We start from the raw sequence: 24,843 nt of genomic DNA, 5'->3' as shown, positions 1-24,843 counted from the left end.
CGTTGTTTGAGCATTGTTTGCCTCGCATCTCGTTCGTTCGCTACTTGTGTTGTGAGCGAGAGGAAAGAGTTTAAGGCTAGTAAAGGTTGGCTGGCTAGCTATGTAAAGCGCTACAGCCTCAAGAACTTAAGGATCACGGGAGAATCGACATCGGTGGATGCTGAGGCAGCATCAGCGTTCCCAGAAGAGCTACGATGGTTGCGTCTGTACTGAACATGTACAGACTTTTTTCTTGTCATTATTCCCTAAAGAATACAGTATAACAACTATTTACAAAGCATTTACATTGTATTAGGTATTATAGGTAATATATATATATATATATATATATATATATATATACACACACACACACACACACACACACACACACACACACACACACATATATAGGAAATTTTAAATGTTATTTAAGATTTCTCCATTTTGCTCCCACCTATCTTCAAGTGATAACACACACAGGAGGGCTGGGCACATAGCCTTTCGTTATCTTTGTTCAGCTGCCAGGGAAGCTCTCCACTTCCCAACTCAGTCCCCAAACCACTCCTCGACAGTCCGTTCTGTGGTAATTAAAATCAATAATTCATCATTCAGGCGAAGGTTCAGCAATACACTCGGGGCCACAGCCAACAATGTCCCCCCTGCCTCGCTGTTCAACAAGCTGCCAGAGTGACTGCGATTCCCCATCACATTTTACTTTAAAGGAAATCTATACAGAGCAAACTAGGCTTGCTTGGGAAAGAGGGGCTTTGACGGGCATGACTTCAGGATTGGAGTTTGAGGATGGATTCAAGAGTAGTCAATGGATCAGATGGCCTTTTACATACTGTATATTCAAGAATCAAGATGGCTTCATGTCATGTCCTGTACGCAAGTATAAAGGAGAACAAAATAATTGTTACTCTGGATCCGAGACAGCCCAAAAAAAAACACACGGAAGATAAAGGACACAATAATTATAAAAAAACACAGTAAGTATAAACACAAAAAATAGCTTATATAAGTAGGTTAATTTTATGTCCATAAAGTGATGTGCTAGGCTGCACAAAAGTACTGGTTGAGTTTGTGGGCGGAGATGTGGTTTAGCCTTACTGCCTCGGGAAGGTAACTGTTTTTGAGTCTGGTGGTCCTGGCATGGATGTCATGTAACCTGACGGGAATGGGACAAGCAGTTCATGGGCAGGATGGGATGTTACTGGCCCTTTTCGGGTACCTTTCTGTATATATGTGCTTGATCGTGGGAAGGCGGTTGCTGTGACGCGCTGGGCAGTTTTGACTACCCGCTGTAGAGCCTGCCTGTCCGCCACAATGCAGCTTCCGTGCCAGGCAGTAATGTGGCTTGTCAGGATGCTCTCCACTGTGCATCTGTAGAATGGTGTGAGTATGGACGTGCAAAGGCCAGCTCTCTTCAGCCTCTTCAGAACGTACAGGCATCGATGAGCTTTCTTGACTGTGTAGGATGTGTTCTGCGACCGTGACAAGTTGTGTGAGATGTTCACTCCTAGGAGCTTGACACTGCTGTGATATAGAAGGAAGAGAGAGTGGTGTGAGTTCTCCTGAAGTTTTGATGAACATCTCCTTTGTCTTGTTGTCATTAAAGAAGAAGTTACTTGCCTGGCACCAGCCCTTGAGCTCTTCCACGTCCTCTCTGTGGGCCATTGCATCGTTGTTGGTGATGAGCCCCACCACTGTTGGGTCATCTGCGAACTTAATGATGTGATTGATGATATGCGGTGCAACTGAAGCCATGAATTATTTGGTTACTCTGCATCTGATACAATTAGGGGAAATAAATTCCCATTTCTGTTCGGAAGGACTCATTTACAGATACAGAGGAAGAATTTCCAAATGTTCCATTTATAGTTGAGGAGGGCAAATAAGCCACTTTTCTCAGCAGCGTGAGCTGATGGAGAAAGTCATTCTTTGAGAGACTGTGGATGTCTCCGCCTCCTCCAGATCCCAGTGTTGAACGCGTGACAGCAAACTCCTTTCATTTCAGTTCCTGTTCAACTTGAACTGTCCTAATTCGGAGAAAAAAAAGGCAGGTGAAGGTGATCCTGGAGTGCTGAGTAAATTCACTGGTCAGCATACAGTTTGCACAGCCTAACTAGGAGATAATCCCACTTGTCCATACTTACGCAGCAGCAGGTTGTTTGTAGTTATCTGGAAGCAGGATGTGAAATGGAGTTGTTTTATATGTGGAGTTTCAAGAAAACGGTTTCAGCTGGATCCTGTGAATCCCGTGCTTGAACTCCCGAGCGGAGCTGCTTTCACTGCCGCTGGGAAATTTAAATGCAGATATACCTATAATTGAAATGTAAAGCTAATTTCTGCAGAAGTGCCTGATTTTCACTTACCAAAGCTCCGGAGGGCAGGGAATCAGAAATAGAGGAGACTCTGCGGATGCCGGAAATCCTGAGAGAAGGGAACTGCCGTCCTTGCCTGCTGGCCTGAAGTGACTCTTGGCACTCAGTGATGTGGTTGGCTTTTAACTTCCCTCTCAAGTGGCAAACAAATCAGACAGGGGTATCTAGGGATTCAGTAATGCTAAGGATGGGCGTTAAATGCTGGGTGCCTGTTGTGTATTTAATATTTCAGTAGTATTTGAGTAGTCTTGTGCATGTGTGTGTTATATATATTAGGCTAATGTTTCAAAGCTACAATACATAACATAACAGTGACAGTGTCTGGGCAATTAGAGAGAGGCAGTAAGGCAGCACGGTAAGATAGATAGATAGACATACTTTATTGACCCGAGGGAAATTGGGTTTCATTACAGTTGCACCAATCAAGAATAGAGTATAAATATAGCAATATAAAACCATAAATAATTAAATAATAATATGTAAATTATGCCAGATGGAAATAAGTCCAGGACCAGCCTATTGGCTCAGGGTGTCTGACCCTCCGAGGGAGGAGTTGTAAAGTTTGGTGGCCACAGGCAGGAATGACTTACGTTGACGCTCAGTGTTGCATTTCGGTGGAATGAGTCTCTGGCTAAAGGTACTCCTGTGCCCAACCAGTACATTATGTAGTGGATGGGAGACATTACACTATTAAAGCTCCACTGACCCAGGTTCAATTCCCGCCACTGTCTGTAAGGAGTTTGTACGTTCTCTCCGTGACTGTGTAGGTTTCCTCCACTGCTCCATATTCCTCTCACGTACCAAAAGATGTGCGGGTTAGTAGGTCAATTGGTTGCATGGGTGCAGTTAGGCATCGCGGGCTCGTTGGGTCGGAAAGGTCTGTTACCATCCTGTATCTCTAAATAAAAATTCTGCCCAGCAATGTTGGAGTCATTAGGAATGGGCGATAAATGCTGAAGGTTGCCAGCTAATTACAGACGGGCAATAAATTCTGCTGTTGCTATGTTCTGCAAGTTGATGCTTTAAATAAAGGTCTTCACAAGATCATTGCAACCAGAAATCCCAAAGCTTCTTGAGTAATTTTTCTTCATTACCTTATGGAGTCCCAGAACGTAGACGGCATACAAAAATGACACAGTTCAAAAGTAATTAGCATTTGTAAAATGTTTATATATATAACAAAAGAAACACTGGCTCCTGAGTCATGCTATGCAGAGGTAAGCACACATTAATGCAGGGGTCCCCAACCTTTTTTGCACTGCGGACCGGTTTAATATTGACGATATTCTTGCAGACCAGCCGACTGGGGGCGGGGGGGGGTGGGGGTGGTGCGGGGTGGTGTTCAAGTAGGGTTAAACTCACCTCAACATGTCTTTTACAGTTAGGGTTGCCAACTTTCTCATTCCCAAATAAAGGACAAAAGTAGCAGTCAAATCCTGGGACACTTTACCCCGGGAAAGACTGCTATGACCATGAAGCCTTGCGCGGGCACATGTGTGCGCATGCGTGACGTGTGCATCTAATGTGCGCATGCGTGACGTGTGCATCTAACGTGCGCATGCACGTACGTGCCAATTTTCTCGGTTTTGCCTTCATCTTCCGAACTACACTGTACATACATTATTTCTACTTTGTATAGGCTGTGTATTTGTCATATCATTCCTGCTTTTACTATATGTTAGTGTTATTTACTTTCGGTTTTATGTGTTATTTGGTCTGATTTGTTAGGTTATTTTTTGGATCTGGGAACACTCAAAAATTTTTCCCATATAAAATAATGGTAATTGCTTCTTCGCTTCACGCCATTTCGGCACGAAAGGTTTCATAGGAACGCTGTACCTTAGCGAGGGAAATACGGGACAAACCAATTTAGCCCAATATACGGGATGTCCCGGCAAATACGGGACAGTTGACAACCCTATGTTCAAGTTCAGCAGTGCATGACAGGGAATGAGGAAAGGTGCAGCTGACGCATATCGTTTCCTCATGGCCCGGTAGCACATGCTTTGTGGCCCGGTACTGGTCCACGGCCCGGTGGTTGGGGACCGCTGCTTTAATGCATGGGTTCATTACTTGACTCATTGGCACTAAGGCAGGAGAATTTCAGTGTTGTTTCTCTCTCTGTACCACCATTTAAATGCAAAGTTTCTGCTGCGATTAAAGGTTTTTGCTTTAGGTATTTTCAGACATTACATGTTGATGAATTTTCCTTTAACCCAAGTCAGATCCAAAGAAGTTTTTCACAACCCAAGCCGCGACATTTCACACATCTGTGTTTGTTTAAATTACCAGCTAAGCAGTTGGAACAATGTCTAGCCCCATGACACCACCGTAACTAAATAAAGGATCTGCAGATCATCATGTCAGGTTTTCAAAATGTGTTTTCTTTTGGTAAATTTTTGAACTGTGGGCTGATGTTGAGATTGTTAGCTACAGCAGCTTGTTACTGGTTCCACAATGAATGCATCGTGCAGTTTTTTGATGTGTTACAGATAGACTGAGGGAAGTTCCCCACCCGGGCCTGTGTTGATCCCCAGCTTCACAAAAAGAGAAATGTCACCATTCAGGGCCCTGGAAGCGCGGTGTGTGCTGGAGGGAGGGCCTATCAGTGGGCCGCTTCCATTCGATGCGTGAAATTGCCGGGGGGGGGGGGCGGTTGGCGTTATGTTTGATCTGCTATTGAGTAAACTGTTATCTTTCATTTTTTCAGGAACCATGCGTCCAGTTAGAAGAAATTTTTATGACCCTTCTTCAGCTCCAGGGAAAGGCATAGTTTGGGAATGGGAAAATGACAGTTGTTCCTGGACTCCGTACGACATGGATATTTGCATAACCATTCAGAACGCGTATGAGAAACAGCATCCGTGGTTGGACCTGACTTCCCTAGGGTTCTGTTATATCATTGACTTCAATAGCATGTGCCAGATGAACAGGCAGACACAACGGAAGCGGCGTTTGCGGAGACGCATGGACTTGGCCTATCCTTTAACCATGGGCTCCATCCCCAAGTCTCAGTCCTGGCCCATTGGAACGCAGTCGGGGCAGCCGTGCAGCTGCCAGCAGTGTGTCCTGGTCAACAGCACAAGGGCAGCCTCCAATGCCATCCTGGCATCCCAGCGACGGAAAATCTACTCCGCCACCAATGGGACTCTGACGGTCCGCCAGAGCAACTCCTACAACGGCGCAGCCTTGTGGTCGACCGTGGGCACGGCCGGGACCACCCCTCCGAAGCCCGAACAGGCCCGTTCGCCAACCACCACTCAGCTTTCTCCCATTTCGCAAAGCCAGGGCACCACCACCACCACCACAACTCCGATCCCAGGCCAGAACAACCTGAACAGACCTGGAACCCAGAGGTCAGCGGTAGTCAGCACAAGGGCTTCCATCCCTCCTGGGTAAGTTCAAATGGGGGGGAGAAAGATTCTTGACATGTTGCTTTTAAGCTGTGAGGGAAAAGAGAAAATCGAATCTTTGCTTAAGTGTGATATCTGTATGAGTTTTTTTTAAGAGTTTTTTTTCAGCCTGCCTCAACATTTGGTAGGGGACTTTAACAGTACGTTCACAATTAGTGTTTGTAGCACATTGGAGGTGTTTAGTACCATTCAACGAAACACTGGCCTTGTTGGTGCAGGTTGCTGCTGCAAGAAATGCAATGGACTAACACCTGCTTAACATATCAAAATTAGCTATTTGAATGTCGTTTCCTGTGGATCTGTGTGTTTGATATCCACAAGCCCCGTTTGATTGCAGACGTTGATGTTGAATGCTCTGCAGTGGTCTCGACGTTATCCTTCCTTGAAGGCAGCTGCTGTGTCAGGTCCTTCTCATTTTCAGAAGCCGTGTTGTGTGCAGCTGGTTGTGAAGGTCAAGATTTTGATGTGGGTTCTCTCTGGAACCAGGGCTTTGAAATCTGCTCCTTTCACCAGCCAAAGCTGTGACAAACAACAGCACAGGACAATAAACCAGCAACAACTTCCATTTATCGACAGCCTTCGATACCACGGCAACGACGTCCCAGGGTTCCTTGCAAGAGCATGATCAGACAGGGCTATGAATTCAGGGCCAAACTTGCGGACACTCCAGTTCAGATCCATGCAGTTGCAGTGGGAGTCGTGGACTCAGTAGTGAGAGATTAATGTGTAAGAGAGGGACTGAAGTTGATACTTAGTCTTCACAGTGTTTAGAAGTGCCTTTCCCAGTGAGCCATCAGACACCACAGACCATGAATCGGTATCTGCCCTCATGTAAACCTTCTGACATCATAGACGGGGGCGGGGGGGGTTAATATCTTCATCCAGGAAATGCCAGCGCTGTAGTGTGGACTCGGAGCTAAGGGCAAGTCAGGACGGTTTAGGTTTTCAAACATTACCTACAACAGGTCATTCATTTCCTTGAATGGTTGGTATTAGCGAAGACAAAACTAGAATTTCTTAGAATTGAAAACAAGCGGGATAGAGAGAAAACTGGAATCGTATATAATGGATGAAAGCACAGATATGATCAGTCAAACCATATTTGCAGTTTTGGGCTCCATACCTAGGAAAGGATAGAGTCATAGAGTCAGAAACAGGCCCTTCGGCCCATCTAGTCCATGCCAAACCATTTAAACTGCCTACTCCCATCGACTTGCACCAGGACTATAGCCCTTCATACCTCTACCATCCATGTGCCTATCCAAACTTCTCTTAAACAGTGAAATCGAGTTCACCATACACCACGTGCACTGGCAGCTCATTCCACCCTCTGAGTGAAGAAGTTTCCCCCTCGTGTTCCTTTTTAAACTTTTCACCTTTCACCCTTGAACCTCTTAATGTTGTATATCTCTATCAAGCCTCCACTCGGTCTTCCACGTTCCAATGCGCTAGCTTCGGCGAGGGTCCACAGGAGGTTTGCGAAAATGATACTGGAGCAAAGGGTTAATGTATGAGAAGTGTGTAGTCGCTGGAGTTCAGAAGAATGAGGAGATCTCGTTGAAACCTACAGATTACTGAAAGTGTGGATGTAGAGGAGATGTTTGCAATAGAAGGAGATTCTAGGGCCACGGGGCACAACATCACTATAAAAGGGCATCCTTTTAGAACAGAGATGAGGAGGAATTTTTTTTAGGGTGAGGATGCTTTGGAATTCATTGTCAGAGATGGCTGTGGAGACCAAGTGATTTGATATATTTAAGGCGGAGATTGATAGGTTCTCCATAAGTGAGGGTATCAAAGATTATGGGGAGAAGGCAGGAGAATGGGGTTGAGGGGGAAAATAAATCAGCCATGACCGAATGGTGGTGCAGACTCGATGAGCTGGATGGGCTAATTCTGCTCCTATGGGTTGTGGTCTTATGAATCAGGTTAGGAAATGTTAGCAAGGCAAGTGGACAGCTGGAACCAGCCACATTAAGAGGAGAACCATAGATTGAAATAAAACGAGGAGAGTCAGTGGTGTGAGGGGTGGGTGGTGGTTGGGGGGTGGAGGGAAGGTGACGTTAATGAGGTTTAACTGACCAGATTCAAAAAGGTAGGGCTCAACCATCAGACTTGTGAATCCTTGTGTCCATAACAAAGGGCTATGTGTCCAAATTGCATTCTTCACCTTTAATCCTTTCAGTCTGGTTATAAGTTCACTGTAACAGCTGCTTGTGAAGAGGAGTATAGCAACGATGTGAATCTGTCACCAGCAGAACTGAAGTAAAAAGTGGGTTCATGTTTCAGATATTGTGGCCTGTTGTGAATGTTTTGGCTTGGCCTGTTGTGAGTGCGTGTAATGTTTCAGACCCTAGCTCAGTTCTGGAGAAGGTTTTCCAACTATAGAAATCCACCTATCTTTCCACTTTCCAACATGACTGCACCTGCTATTTCTCTCTACCAGTATGAATCGTCTGTGGTGGTTATTCTGCTTTGTGAAATAGTTCACCCTTGAGTAAGTAAGTGAAAAAGCTATCAGGTGTCAAGCAAGAAATCCACTATTGATACCCAAGATCAAAGTTCAAAGCAAATTTTTATTGTCAAAGTGCATATATGTCACCATCTACAACCCTGAGGTTCATTCTTTGTGGGCATAGAAAATCTATAGAATAGTAACTATAACAAGATTAATGAAAGATCAACCAGAGTGCAGGAGACATCAAACTGTGCAAATGCAATTATAAATAAGTAGCAATAAACAACGAGAACATGAGATAATGAGATAAAGAGTCCTTCAAGTGAGACCATTGGTTGTGGGAACATTTCAATGATGGGGCAAGTGAAGTTGAGTGAAGTTATCCCCTTTTGTTCAAGAGCCTGATGGTTGAGGGGTAGTAACTGTTCTTGAACCTGGTGGTACAGGCCTTGAGGCTCTTGTACCTTCTTCCCAATGGTAGCAGCAAGAAGAGATCATGACCTGGGTAGTGGAGATCCATGATGATAGATGCTGCTTTCCTGTCGATGTAGATGTTCTCAGTAGTGGGGAGGACTTTACACGTGATGAACTGGGCTGTATCCACAACTTTTTGTAGGATCTTATGTTCAAGAACATTGGTGTTTTCATACCAGTCTGTGGTGCAAGCAGTCAATATACCAGCCAGAATGTTAGATGGTAAGTATCGGATTTGAAATTATTTGGTTTTCCCAGTGTTATGCACATCACAAATTGTGCTACTACTCCTTGTGGAATTATTGCAATGGCTTTATCAGCAGAAAGTCCCAGACTAAAACACAAAGGAATATTCTGATCTAGATAACCTTTGCGCTTACATTTTGAGCAGAATTCCCCTGGGTATTACAAGTTAAATTGAGTGCAGATGTTTCCAAAACTGATTTATCCCCAACAAGAAGGCAGTTGATGTAAATTAGCATGAAGTCAGGTGGTTTAGCCCAAGGGCACCGCAATTTCAGATGTTTAGGCAATAATACCTTCAATAGGAATATTGCAAGGTTTTGGGGAGGCATTGCTCAACTCTACATGGTGATTGCTAATGAGCGACCACAACATCTAATACTCAAGCATATGCATTTAAGGTGAGGGGGGGAAGTTCAGAGAAGACATGCAGGGAAAGCTTGTTTTTACACAGAATGGGGGGTGCCTGGAATGTTCTGCCAGGGGTGGTAGTGGAGACAAATGCAATGTAGAAGTTTTAGAGGCTCTTGGAAAGATTCAAGATTCAAGTACATTTATTATCAAAGAATGTATAAATTAATACGACCTTGAGATTTCCTTGATAACAGGTAGCCGCAAAGCAAGAAACCCAAAAGAACCCAATTAAAGAAAAAAATAAAAGACCAACACTCGGTGAGGAAGAGGAAAAGAAAGACAAATCATGCAAACAATTGAAGCAAACAGCGAGCAGAAAGGGAGATGAATATGCAGAGCAACACACACAAGATGCTGGAGGGTCTCTGCAGGGCAGGTAGCATCTAGAGAAATTAAAAAACAGTCAATATTTCGGGCCAAGGCCCTTCTTCAGGACCAAGAGGAAGGGGGAAGAAGGGTCTCGGCCCAGAACATTGGCTGTTTATTCATTCCCAGAGGTGCTGCCTGACCTGCTGAGTTCCTCCAGCATTGTGTGTGCTGCTTTGGATTTCCAGCATCCGCAGAATTCCTTGTGTTTATGAATACTCAGGGAACGGAGGGACACAGGCTAGTCTGGGCAGAAGGCACTACATTAGTTAGGCATTTAATTTCTTTGACACAACATTGTGCGCAGAGGGCCTCGAGACCTGCTGCTCTGTTCAATGTTCTATGAGTTTAGGCAGGTACCTTGTTCGTAATCAGTAAGTTAGGCTGGCGGGCCGGATTCCAGGTTGTACGACTCTATGAAAGCATGGGCCTGTGTTCAAGCCAGGATTGGTGGTGGAAGGAAGAGTGTGGAGGCGAGGATGTTTTCAGCATTACTAGAGCAGCGAGTGAGTATACCCACAGGGGAGAGGGTGAGATGAAACTGAGAGAGAGCTTCTCTGAGATGTCAAAGCATTGGGACTTACAGTAGTTTCTGATAGTCTCTGGGGGTGGAGGGTGGGCTTTGCTATTGCTTTCAGAGTGGATGGTGGAGGTTGGTGCTTTCGCTGGAGCAAGAGGGGGAGAGGCAAGGGTTGATGCTTTTCAGAATCAGAATCAGGTTTATTATCACCGACATGTGACGTGAAATTTGTTAACTTAGCAGCAGCAGTTCAATGCAATACATAATCTAGCAGAGAAAAAAAGAAAATTAAAAAATAATAAACAAGTAAATCAATTATGTATATTGAATAGATTTTTCAAAAAACCTGCGAAAACAGAAATACTGTATATTTTTTAAAAAGTGAGGTAGTGTCCAAGGATTCAATGTCCATTTAGGAATCAATGGCAGAGGGGAAGAAGCTGTTCTTGAATCACTGAGTGTGTGCCTTCAGGCTTCTGTACCTACTGCCTGATGGTGAGAAAAGGGCATGCCCTGGGTGCTGGAGGTCCTTAATAATGGACACTGCCTTTCTGAGACACCGCTCCCTGTAAATGTCCTGGGTACTTTGTAGGCTGGTACCCAAGATGGAGCTGACTAGATTTACAACCTTCTGCAGCTTCTTACGGTCCTGTGCAGTAGCCTCTCCATACTAGACAGTGATGCAGCCTGTCAGAGTGCTCTCCATGGTACATCTATAGAAGTTTTTTGAGTGTATTTGTTGACATGCCAAATCTCTTCAAACTCATAATAAAGTATAGCTGCTGCCTTGCCTTCCTTATAGCTACATTGATATGTTGGGACCAGGTTAGATCCTCAGAGATCTTGACACCCAGGAACTTGAAACTGCTCACTCTCTCCACTTCTGATCCCCCTATGAGAATTGGTACGTGTTCCTTCGTCTTACCCTTCCTGAAGTCCACAATCAGCTCTTTCGTCTTACTGACTTTGAGTGCAAGGTTATTGCTGCAACTCCACTCCACTAGTTGATATATCTCACTCCTGTACGCCCTCTCGTCACCACCTGAGATTCTACCAATAATGGTTGATTTGTCAGTAAATTTATAGATGGTATTTGTGTGTAGGAGGGTGCTTTGGAGTTCTAATGTTTTCTGTCATTTATTCTTCAGGGTTTTTCTTCTGTTAAGAGTAAGGATTTCAGGTTGTATACTGTATGCATTCTCTGATATTTAATTGAACCATTGAAAGGGAAAGGATAAATGGTAGAGAAGGGAGTCTGTAGCAGTTACTTGAAAACAAACCAAAACCGCTGAGAGACTAAGCCAGGGTAATTGAAACTGTTTGACACGCTTCCAAATAACGAATTTCCAAATTGATAAAAGTACACTCGCTCCTTTATTACAGTACCAGCAAAGACAAACGATCTTATATTATTATGATGATTATGAGGACACGCAGTCCCCTTTTATTGTCATTTAGTAATGCATGCATTAAGAAATGATAAAATGTTTTTCCAGAATGATATCACGAAAAACACATGACAAACCGACTTAAAAACTAACAAAAAACACATAATTATAACATATAGTTACAGCAGTGCAAAGCAATACTGTAATTTGAAAAGAACAGACCATGGCACAGTAAAAGTCTCAAAGTCTCTTGAAAGACCCATCATCTCACGCAGACGGTAAACCTCCAGCGCCGCCAACTTGCCGATGCAGCATCCTGGAAGCATCCGACCACAGTCCGACTCCGAGTCCGTCCGAAAACCCCGAGCCTCCGACCACCTATTCGACCCCGAGCACCGAGCACCGAGCACCATCTCTGCTGAGCGCTTCGACCCCAGCCCCGGCAACAGGCGATACGCAAAGCCGAGGATTTGGGGCTTTTGTCTCCGGAGATTCTCAATCGCACAGTAGCAGCAGCAGCGAAGCAGGCATTTCAGAAGTTACTCCAGATGTTCCTCTGCGGTTCTCACGGCTTCCTCCATCAAAACAGTATCTTATAGTGATAAGATACGAACAAAACTGAATGAGTAATGTAATGGTCTAGTTAATGATGTAATGGTCTAGTTAGTCTTCTATTAGTGAAGTTGGCGATCTAATAGTGTAATTAGTGGTCAACAAACTAACAACCTCTAACTTTGACATCTCAGACAGGCTCTCTCTCAGTTTCAACTAGCCCTCTCCACTGTGGGCACACTCACTGGCTGCCTGTAACTAACAAACTAACTAACTAAGACCAAGTGTGAATGCTCAACTCTCCTCATTTGCTTCTACCACGCCTCAACCCACGTGACCGATTACCATAGTAAACACACCAAGAAAATCCAATACAGGCAGAAAATAGACAGATGGCTCCTGCAGAGTCAAAGGTAGCCGCTTACACTGAGGTATTTGGAGAGAGAGGCCACACGCCTATATCCCCGAAGTTACAAAACGAATGCCTGCACGCCATCGGCAATCGCATGTGAAGCATTTCTTCTCAGTGGTTCCGGAAGCTGTGTGTCTCCCTCCCTTTCTCCTCCCCCAGTGGCTCCATGAAATGAAGGGAACACACAAGAGCAGAGAGTCCTGTCAGTCAGAAATGAGGGAGGGTCAGGAATTACATTGGAGCGTGCGGCCTAGGACGCAGAGTGCTAGATGGTGTGGGGGTGGAGTGAAAATGATGTCATTTCAGTTGGAGAGGTGACGTTTGCTTGTCTGAGAGAGTGGGCCGTAACTGTCTAAACTAGTCCCCTTTATAGAACACCGAGCAGTACAGCTTGTCTGAGAGGGTGGGGTTCTTGGCTGAGCGGTTCCACTTTCCTGCCACTTCCTTGTACCAGTATACCTAGCTTTGAAGGGCCAAACTGAATTGACTGGAAAAAGCTGAGAATGCTGGATATAGTTATAGAAATACAGATTCATTGACAGTGGCAGTTCATTAGCCTGGTGCTTTACCTCAAGATCAGGTTTGATATCACTGGCATATGTTGTGGGCCTCCTCCTTGATGGTAGCAATGAGAAGAGGATATGTTCTGGGTGATTGGGGGGGGGGTCGTTAATGATGGTTACCACCTTTTTGAGGCATCGCTCCTTGAAGATTTCCTGGATGCTGGGGAGGCGAGTGCCCATGATCAAGCTGACTAATTTTACACATCTCTGCACCTTATTTTGATCCTCTGCAGTACCCACCCCCCACACCTTCCCCCACCCCCAAATTAAGCCAGCTAGAATGCTCTCCACAGTAAACCTGTAGAAATTTGTGAAGTGCCTTTGGTGCCATCTCAAATCTTCTCAGGCCCCTAATGAAATATAGCCACTGACGTGACTTTTTTAGTAACTGTATCGATATGTTGGGCACAGAATAGATCCTCAGTCATATTGACAACCCAGGACTTGAAAATGCTGACCCATTCTGCTTGTGATCCCTCAGTTTCTCTCTCCACAGATGCTGCCTTACCTGCTGAATAATAGTAGCATTTTGTTTTCACTTCAGCTTCCAAGTTGTAAAATAACACTGCAGTCAATCATGTATTTCGAATAATCCTCTGTAATATCTCAACCCTTAGAGGTCAGAGCAGCGTCACAGCATTCCAAGTGAAAGATCTTCAAAAGCTTGTTATTTTGAGTCACTGGAAGATTTTTTTTTAAGTTTTCTCTTTATTGATGTGCTTTCCTGGAAACTACACTTGTGTGATGACAATGGCCTTTAACAAGACAGTGACTTATTCTGCCATGAAGTAATTTTGTAAGTGAGCCACGGTTAATGAGTCCAATAAGACCATGTTGATTTAAGCAGTGCATCACCTCCGGAAGAGTCATGCCATCATGTTACTTTGCCCTTCAGACTCTACCACCTTTGGGAATTTGATACTACTAGACTAGTATATTTTCTAGAGTGGCAGATGTTAGAAATAATAATAACAAAACACACAATGCCTTTGAACGGAAAATCCTACATTTGGCCCAGTACATCGTGGCCCCTCTCCGGAGATCAAGACAACTAGGAGGTGTGACGGGGGGCTGAGGAACGGTTGCAGGATCAGTGGACTCTGCCGTCATCTGAGAACCTGAATGACTACACCGAGGTCATTACAAAACTTCATTAAAACAGCTGTGGATGAGTGTGTCCCCACAAAATCATTCAGGGTTTTCCCCAATCAGAAGCCCTGGATGAACCATGAAAGCCAGAACCTGCTGAAAGCCAGATCAGAGGCATTCAAGTCTGGAGATCAAGTACGCTACAACAGGTTCGGGTATGACCACTGGAAAGCCACCTCTCGGATGAAGTGGCGATTCCGGCTGAGGCTAGAATCAATGAGGGATGCTCGACAGCTGTGGCAGGGTTTGAATGCCATAACCTCCCACAAAGTTAAATCTTGTGACAAAGGGGACAGCAGAGCTTCACTTCCAGGTGAGCTCAATACCTTCTATGCTCACTTTGACCACCAGAACAGGAAGGAACCATCATGCACCCCCATATCTCCTGATAATCCTTTAGTCTCAGTATCTGAAGATGATATGGGGGCTGCCTTCAAGAGAGTGAATCCAAGGAAAGCACCTAGTCTAGACAGAGTATCTGGCTGAGTACTAAAGACCTGTGCCAACCAACCGGTGTGTGTATTCACAGATGTCTTCAATCTTTCACTCCAGCAGTGTGTGGTGCCCACCTGCTTCAAGCAGGTTTCAATTGTACCGGTGCCTAAGAAGAGCATGGTAACCTGTCTAAATCACTATTGCCCAGTGGCACTTACATCCACAGTGAGGAAGTTGAGAGGCTGGTATTGAAGCACATCAGCTCCTGTCTGAAGGGCAAATTAGATCTGCTCCAATTTTCCGAAGCAATAGGTCTGCAGTGGATGCTGTCTCACTGGCTCTTCACACAACCCTGGAACCCCTAGACAGTACAGATCCAAACTTCAGGCTGCTCTTTATCGACTCGAGCTCCGCATTTAACACCATCATCCCCTCAAAACTAATCAGTAAACTTAAAGACCTGGGCCTCAATGTCCCCTTGTGCAATTGGATCCTGGATTTCTTCACTTATAGACCCCAGTCAGTTCAGATTGACAAAGACATCCCCGCCACAATCTCCATTAGCACAGGCGCACTGCAAGGATACTCACTTAGCCCCCTACTTTGCGCATGTGACCATGTGGCTAATTTCAGCTCCAACACCCTATATAAGTTCGCTGATGACAGCAATGTTGTGGGCTGTATCAAAGGGGGTGATGGATTAACATACGGAAGGGAGATTGAAAACTTGGCTGAGTGGTGTAATAACAACAACATCTCGCTCAATGTCAATAAGAACAAGGAACTGATTGTAGGCTTCAAGAGAGGGAAACCAGAGGTCCATTGAGCCAGTAATCATCGGCGGATCAGAGGTGGTGAGGGTCAGTAACTTTAAATTCCTGGGTGTCACTATCTCAGAGGACCTGTCCTGGACCCATCATATAAATATTATCACAAAAAAATCATAACTGCGCCCCTGCTTGCTCAGGAGTCTGCGGAGTTTCGGCATGTCATCAAAAGCTTTGGCAAGCTTCTATAGAAAGTGTGCTGATTGGCTGCATTTGAGCAGAAAATCCTACAAAAGGTAGTGGATTCAGCCCAGTACATCTTGGGTAAAACCCTCCCAACCATTGAGCATGTCTACATGAAACATCGCCATAGAAAAGCAGCAACCATGATCAATGATCCCCACCACCCAGTCCATGCTCTTTTCTCGCTACCCCTCAGCCATCAGGTTCTTCAACAAAAGCGGATAGCTACATTCCCTTAAGGATTCAGTTAAGGTCTCTGTTACCTTGTTATTCCGTGCTCGTTATTTATTGCTATTTATTTATATCTGCATTTGCACAATTTGTTTATACTTTATAGTTCATGGTGTTTACAGTTACTGTCCTACAGATTTGCTAAGTATGCCCACAGAAAAAGAATCTCAGGGTTGTATGTGGTGACATGTATGTACTCTGATAATAAATTTTGCTTTGAACATGGATATCCACATGAAACGCTGTTGTACGAAAGCAGCATCGATCATCAGAGCTCACTGCCACCCAGTCCATGCTCTTTTCTCGTTGCTGCCATCATGTAGAAGGTACAGGAGGTGCAGGAGCCTCAGGACTCACATCACCAGGTTTAAGAACAGTTAATCTCTGTCAACTATCGGGCTCTTGAACAAAAGGGGATAACTACTACACTCACTTGCCCGTCCATTGAGATGTTCCCACAACCAGTGGTCTCACTCTAAAGGCTGTTTATCTCATTATCTCACGTTGTCGGTATTGCTATTTATTTATATTTGCATTTGCACAGTTTGATGTCTTCTGCACTCTGGCTGATCTTTCAGTGATCCTGTTCTCGTTACTATTCTGTAGATACCCTGAGTATGCCTGCAGGAAATGAATCTCAGGGTTGTGTACGGTGATATATCTGTACTTTGATAATACAATTTACTTTGATACTTTGATGCATCTTTATTTTGTTTTCTTTAATCAGACTACACAGTTGTTTAATAAATTTTCAAATAAACTTGGTGAATTGGAAAGGAACAGCAAATGTATAAGTAACACACACAGAGACACACACACACACACACACACACACACACACACACACACAATTCTGTAGGGACTCGATTTGATAGGAGAGGACAGAAGACCATGGAAGAAAGGGAAGGGGAGGAACACCGGAAGGAGATGATGGGCAGGTGTGGAGATAAGGTATGTAAAGGAAAGAAGAAGGGGGAATGGTGATCGAGAGGAGGGAGGGCAATTATTGGAAGTTTCAGAAATTTGCAGACTTTTATGTGTTAGTAAACATATAAGTACTCCAGTCTGGCTCTGGCCACAAATCTACCTATGATGATACCGGTTTATTATGGTCACATGTACCAAGGTCCAGTGAAAGCTTGCAAATGGCCCCTGATGGAGCGTCTCAGCCTGAAACATCACGACATTGATGCTGCCTGACACGGAGGCAAAGGTCATTGTCATGACATCATTGCCATTAAGATCTCAATCTCCTTCCTGTTCACTGACCTCTTATTTGAGATGCAACCCACTCCTGATGTTCCAGATCTCCAAGTCCAGCTCAGACTGCAAACCCAACTTGCACTCTGGACCCCGGCTCACAGTCTGAACTAATGATCGGGTCACCTGCTGAGGATCAGGATTAACTGGAATATCCTGTCAGGATTTCTGAACAATTTAAAGCCAATTTATTGGAGTTTCATTGTATTGCTTTCAATGTTGATACTGTGAATAATTTTGGTTCTTGGAAGTTTTTAACTGGACAGTTTCAAGATACAGTAAAAGCAAAGAGATAATTACCATTCTTACCGGTTAGATTTCAAAGCAGTACTTTAATTGCATTCTTGCAAAAGATAAATTTTAAATATCTTGTTAATTAACTAGATAGAAGCCCCACTTTCATTCAATTAATATAAGCTTGTTGTAATTCAATATTTTAAACAAAGCTCATACTAAAAGAAGAAATAAAATGTGGGAATCATTGAATTTTTATTTAATACTTGGAGAATATTGGGACTCCACACATAGTTTAATTTATATATTCTTTGCTGTGTTTCCTTTCTTAGAAGCCCAGATTGGAATTCTGACCAGTCCCTGAAGATAGTGAAGAGTTTTTTAATAGTCGATCTTAGTATTGCGGAGGAACTCCGCAGGTCAGGCAGCATCTATGGAAATGAATAGATGGTTGACGTTTTGGGCTGAGACCCTTCTTCAGGACTGAGAAGGCAGGGGAGGGAAGGATAGCAGAGTAAAATGGTGGGGGGAGGGGAAGGAGGTGAGCAGGAAAGTGATAGATGAAGTCAGGTGGGTGGGAAAGGTAAAGGGTTAGAGAGGAAGGAATCTGATCGGAGAGGAGAGTGGATCATAGGGAAAAGGGAAGGAGGAGAGTACTCAAGGAGAAGTAAGAGGCAGGTGAGTAGAGGTAAAAGGTCAGAGTGGGGAATAGAAGGGGGGCAGTTTTACCGGAAGGAGAAATCGATATTCATGCCATCAGGTTGGAGGATGCTCAGACAGAATACAAGGTGTCACTCCTCCACCCTGAAGGTGGCCTTATCGTGGCACAAGAGGTGGCCATGGATCAACACGTCGGAACAGGAATGGGAATTAAAATGTTTGGCCACCGGGAAGTTGCTCACTAATTTACAATTGATTTAGTCCTAATCTAGACCTCTGAACTACCCAGATTCCAAAAGCACTCCATGACCTTCAGTCCGCAAATACTGGGTGACATCGTTCTACTGTGTACGTTAGTCCACTTGCCATATTTCAAAGCAATAAAACTTCAGAATGAGTTTCCTAGTATACTGTTGGCTCTCCTCCCATATTTACAACCTAAAAGAGAGTGTTTTTGACATGATGTCACTTTGCCTTGAAGTTAATAACTAATTAACCACTAATTTTATGATTTTCTGATAGGGATTGTAGGACCTCTTGGTGACATTGAGGTTCTCCAAGATTATTTCTGAATCAATGTTTGGAAAGCAAGTGGGATGGATTTGTCGGCTGCCATGGGGCTGCAGGCATCTTCTGCTGTGTGTGCACTCAGTTCTGGACTATACAGCGTATTCAGGTTAATAGGGACACGTCAGAACTAGTAACATTTTGGCCCAAGTTTCATGGAAATAGTTAAAAAGGTATAAAAAAAGACAAGCTACCATTTAACTGAGTAATAAATTATATATTTAAATGGAATACAGAACAAATTAAAACACTATCAATACTACTGCAGTGTTGTGAAACTGTGTATTTGTTCCTAATTATCAACAGAAGAATTCATCGAGTGTATGCTGCCTTGTTCTTTTGATTAAATGAACAAAATCAGTGCAGATACCAAGTGTAGATTATGGACTGTCTTCATACAATAATATCGACAATTGCATCCTCCAAATCATCATTTTCATTGTAACATCCAAGATGATTGTCGATACCTTCAAGTTCTTCGTAGTTCCTAACTTGTTGAAGTGGTCGAATCATTTCATTTTCACTCCCGGCTGTTCCTGTATTTCCAAGCCTGAATGCTTGAAGCCGCAGTGAGCAAAACAGTTCTGAATTGTCTTACTGAGTATTTGTTGCCAACTATCAGTGACAAAAACTGCCGTTTTTTGAACACAAGTGCATACAACTGTTTGCTCTAAGCACAGTGTTGTGTCTGAAGACCACACAAGTGCAACTGTCTGACGCTAGTTAGCAACAGTCTTCTGCCCCAATTAAGTGGCATAGTATCCCAAATAAATGAAGGGAATTCTGGCTATTTTCTCAATTAATTTTTAGTTTTTTTAAAAATTTGTCCCAAATAAGTTGCTGCCCTGATTAACTGATGGCCCAATTAACTGGAATCCTCTGTATCTGAATAACATGTTTTAATGACACATTTCCCTTGGTTGGCCTGTGCTTTCATTAAATCTATTGCTAGTCGGCTAAGTTACTGACTTGTGAACTCTTCAGGTAATGAACAATTCTCAGGAATGGAATCCTGTCAGAAGAAATAATGCTGAAATGCTGCAGTGTAGAGCTGGTTTTGCTCGCAGCTTCACCTGTTGGCGAGCAGGGGATTTTCAGAACCAGTTGGTAGCCCAGTATATCATCTGAAACTTATGAAGGGCTCTGTCGTCCAAAGTTGTGGACTTCTGTGCACTGGTGAATCTAAAGAGCCAGCCTTAACTCGGTGGATGCATGAGGTGAAAGACCATGGGATCAAGTACCACCTTGTACATTTAATACCTAATCTCTGTCACTTCTGAGAGGTGAAATCCTACAGAAAGTAGTGGATGTGGTCAAAGCCATCCCCACCATTGAGCACATCTACACAGAGCAGTGTCCGTCATCAGGGACCCCCACCACCCAGGAAAACCTCTGTTCTCACTGCCGCCATCAGGAGGAAGTTGCAGGAGCCTTAGGGGTCACACCACTGGGTTCAGGAATGGTTACTACCCCTCAACCATCAGGCTCTTGAACCAAAGGGGATAACTTCACTCAACCTCACTTGCGCCATCATTGAAATGTTCCCACAACCTGTGGACTCACTTTCAAGGGCTCTTCATGTCATGTTCTGCTATTTATTGCCAATTTATTTATTTATTATTTCTTTCTCTTTCTATTTGCACAGTTTTTTGACTTTTGCACACTGTTTGAACACCCTAGCTGGTGCGGTCTTTCATTGGTTCTGTTATGGTTATTATTCTATGGATTTGTTGAATTTGCCCACAAGAAAATGAATGTCAGGGTTCTATATGGTGACATATATGTACTTTAATAGTATATTTACTTTGGTGATGAGGAAGTGCTACGCTGTTAAAAATACTTAAAGTCCTATCTGACCCCAGAGGTTGATATAAGTAATTGCACATTGCAGTTCAGAGAAGAGTCGGGTGAGTTCGCCCAGATGTAATGGCATTAGATGTTTCTCAACCAATATGAAAAATAACAAAAAATATTTAATTGACTAATTATTTGGCATCTAACCGGATGCAAATTACTTACTGTCCATCCAAAGTTAGACAAATAACTATTTGGTCCTAAAGCTCTTTGGAATGTCTTGATGTGCAAGCCATTTGAAAATGGAAGCCTTTTCTCAGGCGAAGTACTATCTGGGCTGTAAGTATCATTGATTTGGAAATGATTTGAAGATTCAAAGTATGTTTATTATCGAAGTATGTATGCAGTATACAACACTGAGATTCGCCTTCTCCATAGATAACCACGAAACAAAGAAACACTGTGGAACCTGTTCAAAGAAAATCATCAATCTCCTTCCCACATGCAAAATGTAGCCTGGGGAAAAGTACACACTCAAGACGACAAAGGCTTTTTCGGGGTTTAATTCCTTTATCTGTTTTAGATGTTTAAGTGCTAGAAGAGGGTCGCGAAACAAAACGAACGAATTTACAACCAGTTCTTGCCGTTACAATCTCAGTTTAACTTTCGATCCACACCCTCGTGTATGGACAGAATTTCGTATGCAGTATAAAAATACCAGAACTAATACTGTACAAATACGGTAGTGACAATCCTGAAGGAACACAATACAAACAACATTAAAATCCCACCCACCCTGCATCTTATACATAACAGCAAAAAATGTAAGCGAATACATCTCATCTAAGACATACACACGTGCTGAACTTCCGAACAGTCTAAACATTCACGTTACACGGTTGCATGCACAATCAGTCCCGATGCAATAAAGTTCGATAAAAGGTACACTTTGGCACAGCTTTTACAAGGTATTGCCTGGTAGTTAAATTACAGGAAGACTGACCTACTTGGATGGTGAGGAACTTTGCCCAAGCCACGCGATCCAACGTTGAGTCATTCACTGGAGAAAATCTAAAGCATCCACATGTAAAACATGTCAAATTACCGCTATTCTTGATCTGCCAACAAGCATAAACAAATTCACATGGATATTGTCAACTAATGCTCACCTTTCCGCACCATGCCTAGCACACTCTAGGAGGTACCCAATTCCAATGCCCTACCACATCTTCAGCAGAAAGCAAAATGGTCTTCCCACTGTCCCGCGCATGCGTAATGACATCACCATCTCCCTTAAAGGCACAGACAACTGTTCTAGCATTACCCGGATGGATGCCTAAGTACACTTTTAACGATACTGAAGAAGATCCGACGGTCACCTGGTTACAAAAAAAAATCACACAAAGGGCAACAGGAACAGCAACCTTCCCTATGTGCAAAAACAACAAATCACACAAATGGCAACAAGAAAGAATGAGCAAAAAAACACAAAATCAAAATCGAAAGAATCAGAAGAGTCCATATTCAGTTCAGCTCAGTGTTCATTATCTGCAGGCCGCCCCGAAAAGCACATCATAATGTGAACTAGTCGAATCTGAGATTGGAGGAGTACATTTAATATAAGACTGATTTTGTTACATCGAGAGACATATGGTGTCTATAAACCCAAAGTCACAAATGCAAAATCATATTACCCAGGCATAATTATAATTCCAGGAGCTGATTAAATTTGTAACGTTCATTATTCTGGGCCTACATTCGTGTATTATTCAAGTTGAACTATTTAATTCAATTGATATAATAATTTGTCTGTGTTATGTTTTACAGTTTCTTTCTTTGGCTTAGCATTAACCCTTGGGCTTGAGAATTCAACACAGTATTTAGAACCCATCAGAAATAGGAATTAAACATTTGCTGGTTCTATTACATTAACTTGTGCTGTTGAACTGTACAATACTATTAAATAATGCCATTACAGACAATTTCAGCACAACCTGATAAGAGGGTGAGGAGGGTTTAATGTCCCACTTAAGCAGATGTTAACTTTAGAACAGTGCTTAAGACCTACTGTCACTTTGATCAAAGGCAACTTAAGTTGAGAATAAACTGGGTTTTTTGCCTTTTGGGTGTTGTATAGACATTAATGAATGTGATTGTAGCATGGTCACATTATGTTTGAAGTTATGTAAATACCAATTTATCAGGTTAAATGAAACCCTGTTTACTGCTGAGGTAGAAGATTTGAGAGCCTTTAATGTATTTTCCTGATAAGGCAGTTCAAACACCAACAAATATCATCTGTTACCATTGCTGGCCTTCCACACCAACAATATCTGGAGTTTTAAATGCTAATCAGATATAATAAACACAAGCAGTTATAATGACAGTGAGAGGAGACATGATGCCTGATGGTTTCTGCAGCTGGCTGATAAGGAAGGAGAGATCTGTTTTCCTGTCACAACAGCAAAGAAAAATATGCTTATTGGACAGCCAGAATGCTATAGCTAAGATTTGTGTTATCGATGAAGCTGGGTTTGTTCTTCATAGGCTATCCCATCTGCAGGATGGCAAACAGTGAAAAAAACTGGCAGGGAACAGGGGAGCTCTCATTCCATTTTGTCAATGACCTTAAGGTATTATTTACAAGTACAAGGAGCCGATCAAGGACTTGGGTTAGCGTCGTTTGTGAAAGCTCGAATCTCCAGCTAAAATCAACCAGAGCACTGAAATCCAAAAACGGTAGTGCTTACTCGTGTATAACCTTGAAGAAAGACATCCAGAGCTACTTCTCACTGCCATCACCAAAAGCTGGTACGTTCGGATCTGTAGGTGCCAACCTTGAGCTCATATGTGCACGATGGTTGCCCTCTGTGCCTGAGCGTTTACACGTCTCCTTTTACTTAAGCAAGGTTGTGAGGATGTAACCTAGTGCAGCTTAAAATAGTTTAAAATTCAAAAATATAATTGTGAGGTACTGCAGGCGAATAGGGTTGTTCATAGAAGTCAGTAAATTCAGGTATTGTGGTGTCATAGAGCATCACAGCACAGAAACAGGCAGTTCAGCCAGTCTAGACCTGATGTTCTACATTGTCCCATCTATCTACACCTGAACCACATTCCTCCAAGTCTCCCTCATCCATCTACCTATCCAAACTTCTCTAAATACTACAATTGAACCTACATTTACCACTTCTGCCGGCAGCTCGCTCCACACTCGCACCACCCTCTGGATGACAAAATTCCCCTCCAGGTTCCCCTCGAATATTTCACCTTTCACCCTAAGCCTATGACCTCTAGTTCTAGTCTCATCCAACCTGAGGGGGAAAGGCCTGCAACCATTTACCCCTCAAAATTTTGTAAGCCTCTATAGGGTCTCCTGTCGTTCCCCTGGACTCTAGGTAATAAAACCCTAACCCATTCAACCTTCCCATGTAACTCAGGTCGTCAAGTCCCAGCAATATCTTTGCAAATTTTCTCTGCACTTTCACACTTCTTGACATCTTCCCTATAGATAGGTGACCAGAACTACACACAATAATCTAAATTTGGCCTCACCAACATCTTATACAAACTTCAACGTAACAACTCAACTCCTGTTCTCACTGCCCTGATTCATGAAGGCAACGTGTTAAGGTGTTAAGTGATACTGCTTTAAAGGAATTATGGATCTGTATCCTGAGGTGACATTGTTCCAGCACATAACCTCAGAGCCCTACCATCCACTGTGCAAATTTTACCCTGGTTTGTTTTCCCAAAGTGCCATACCTCTTACTTTTCTGCATTAAATTTCACCTGCCACTTTTCAGCCCATTTTCCCAGCAGGTCCAAATCATGCTGCAAGCCACGATAGCCTTCCTCACTGTCCACTATGCCCCCAATCTTGGTGTCGTCTATAAATTTGCTGGTCCAGTTAACCCAATTATCATCTAAATCATTAATGTGGATGATAAACAACAACGGTCCCAACACCAATCCCTGTGGCACACCATTAGTCACAAGCGTCCAGTCCTTTGATAATTTCTGGCAAAATTAGAATTAGCTTGCAGTAATAGTGTCATAGAAAATTACAGCACAGAAACAGGTCCTTCGGTCCATCTAGTCCAGCGGTCCCCAACCACCGGGCCGCAAAGCATGTGCTACCGGGCCGTGAGGAAACGATATGAGTCAGCTGCACCTTTCCTCATTCCCTGTCATGCACTGTTGAACTTGAACATAGGGTTGCCAACTGTCCCGTATTTGCCGGGACATCCCATATATTGGGCTAAATTGGTTTGTCCCATACGGGACGGCCCTTGTCCCGTATTTCCCCCGCTAAGGTAGAGCGTTCCTATGAA

The 24,843-nt window shown here is 43.4% G+C and overlaps 1 protein-coding gene across 2 annotated transcripts in view; it reads left to right on the top strand.

The window, feature by feature from the left end:
- The window catches only part of LOC134338508 (E3 ubiquitin-protein ligase DTX1-like), a 301,417-nt gene that overhangs the window by 138,914 nt on the left and 137,660 nt on the right, over positions 1–24,843 (top strand). For both annotated transcript variants that reach the window (XM_063034375.1, XM_063034374.1), the window contains exon 2: positions 5,077–5,761. In XM_063034375.1, the coding sequence (XP_062890445.1) occupies positions 5,077–5,761 (685 nt within the window). The remainder of the gene's footprint in view (positions 1–5,076; positions 5,762–24,843) is intronic.

The sequence above is a fragment of the Mobula hypostoma genome, chromosome 27 (genome assembly GCF_963921235.1).
Source record: "Mobula hypostoma chromosome 27, sMobHyp1.1, whole genome shotgun sequence".
Classification (NCBI taxonomy): Eukaryota; Metazoa; Chordata; class Chondrichthyes; order Myliobatiformes; family Myliobatidae; genus Mobula; species Mobula hypostoma.
The sequence above is the reverse complement of the archived record's forward strand: the minus strand, read 5'-3'. Positions and strand labels throughout refer to the sequence as shown.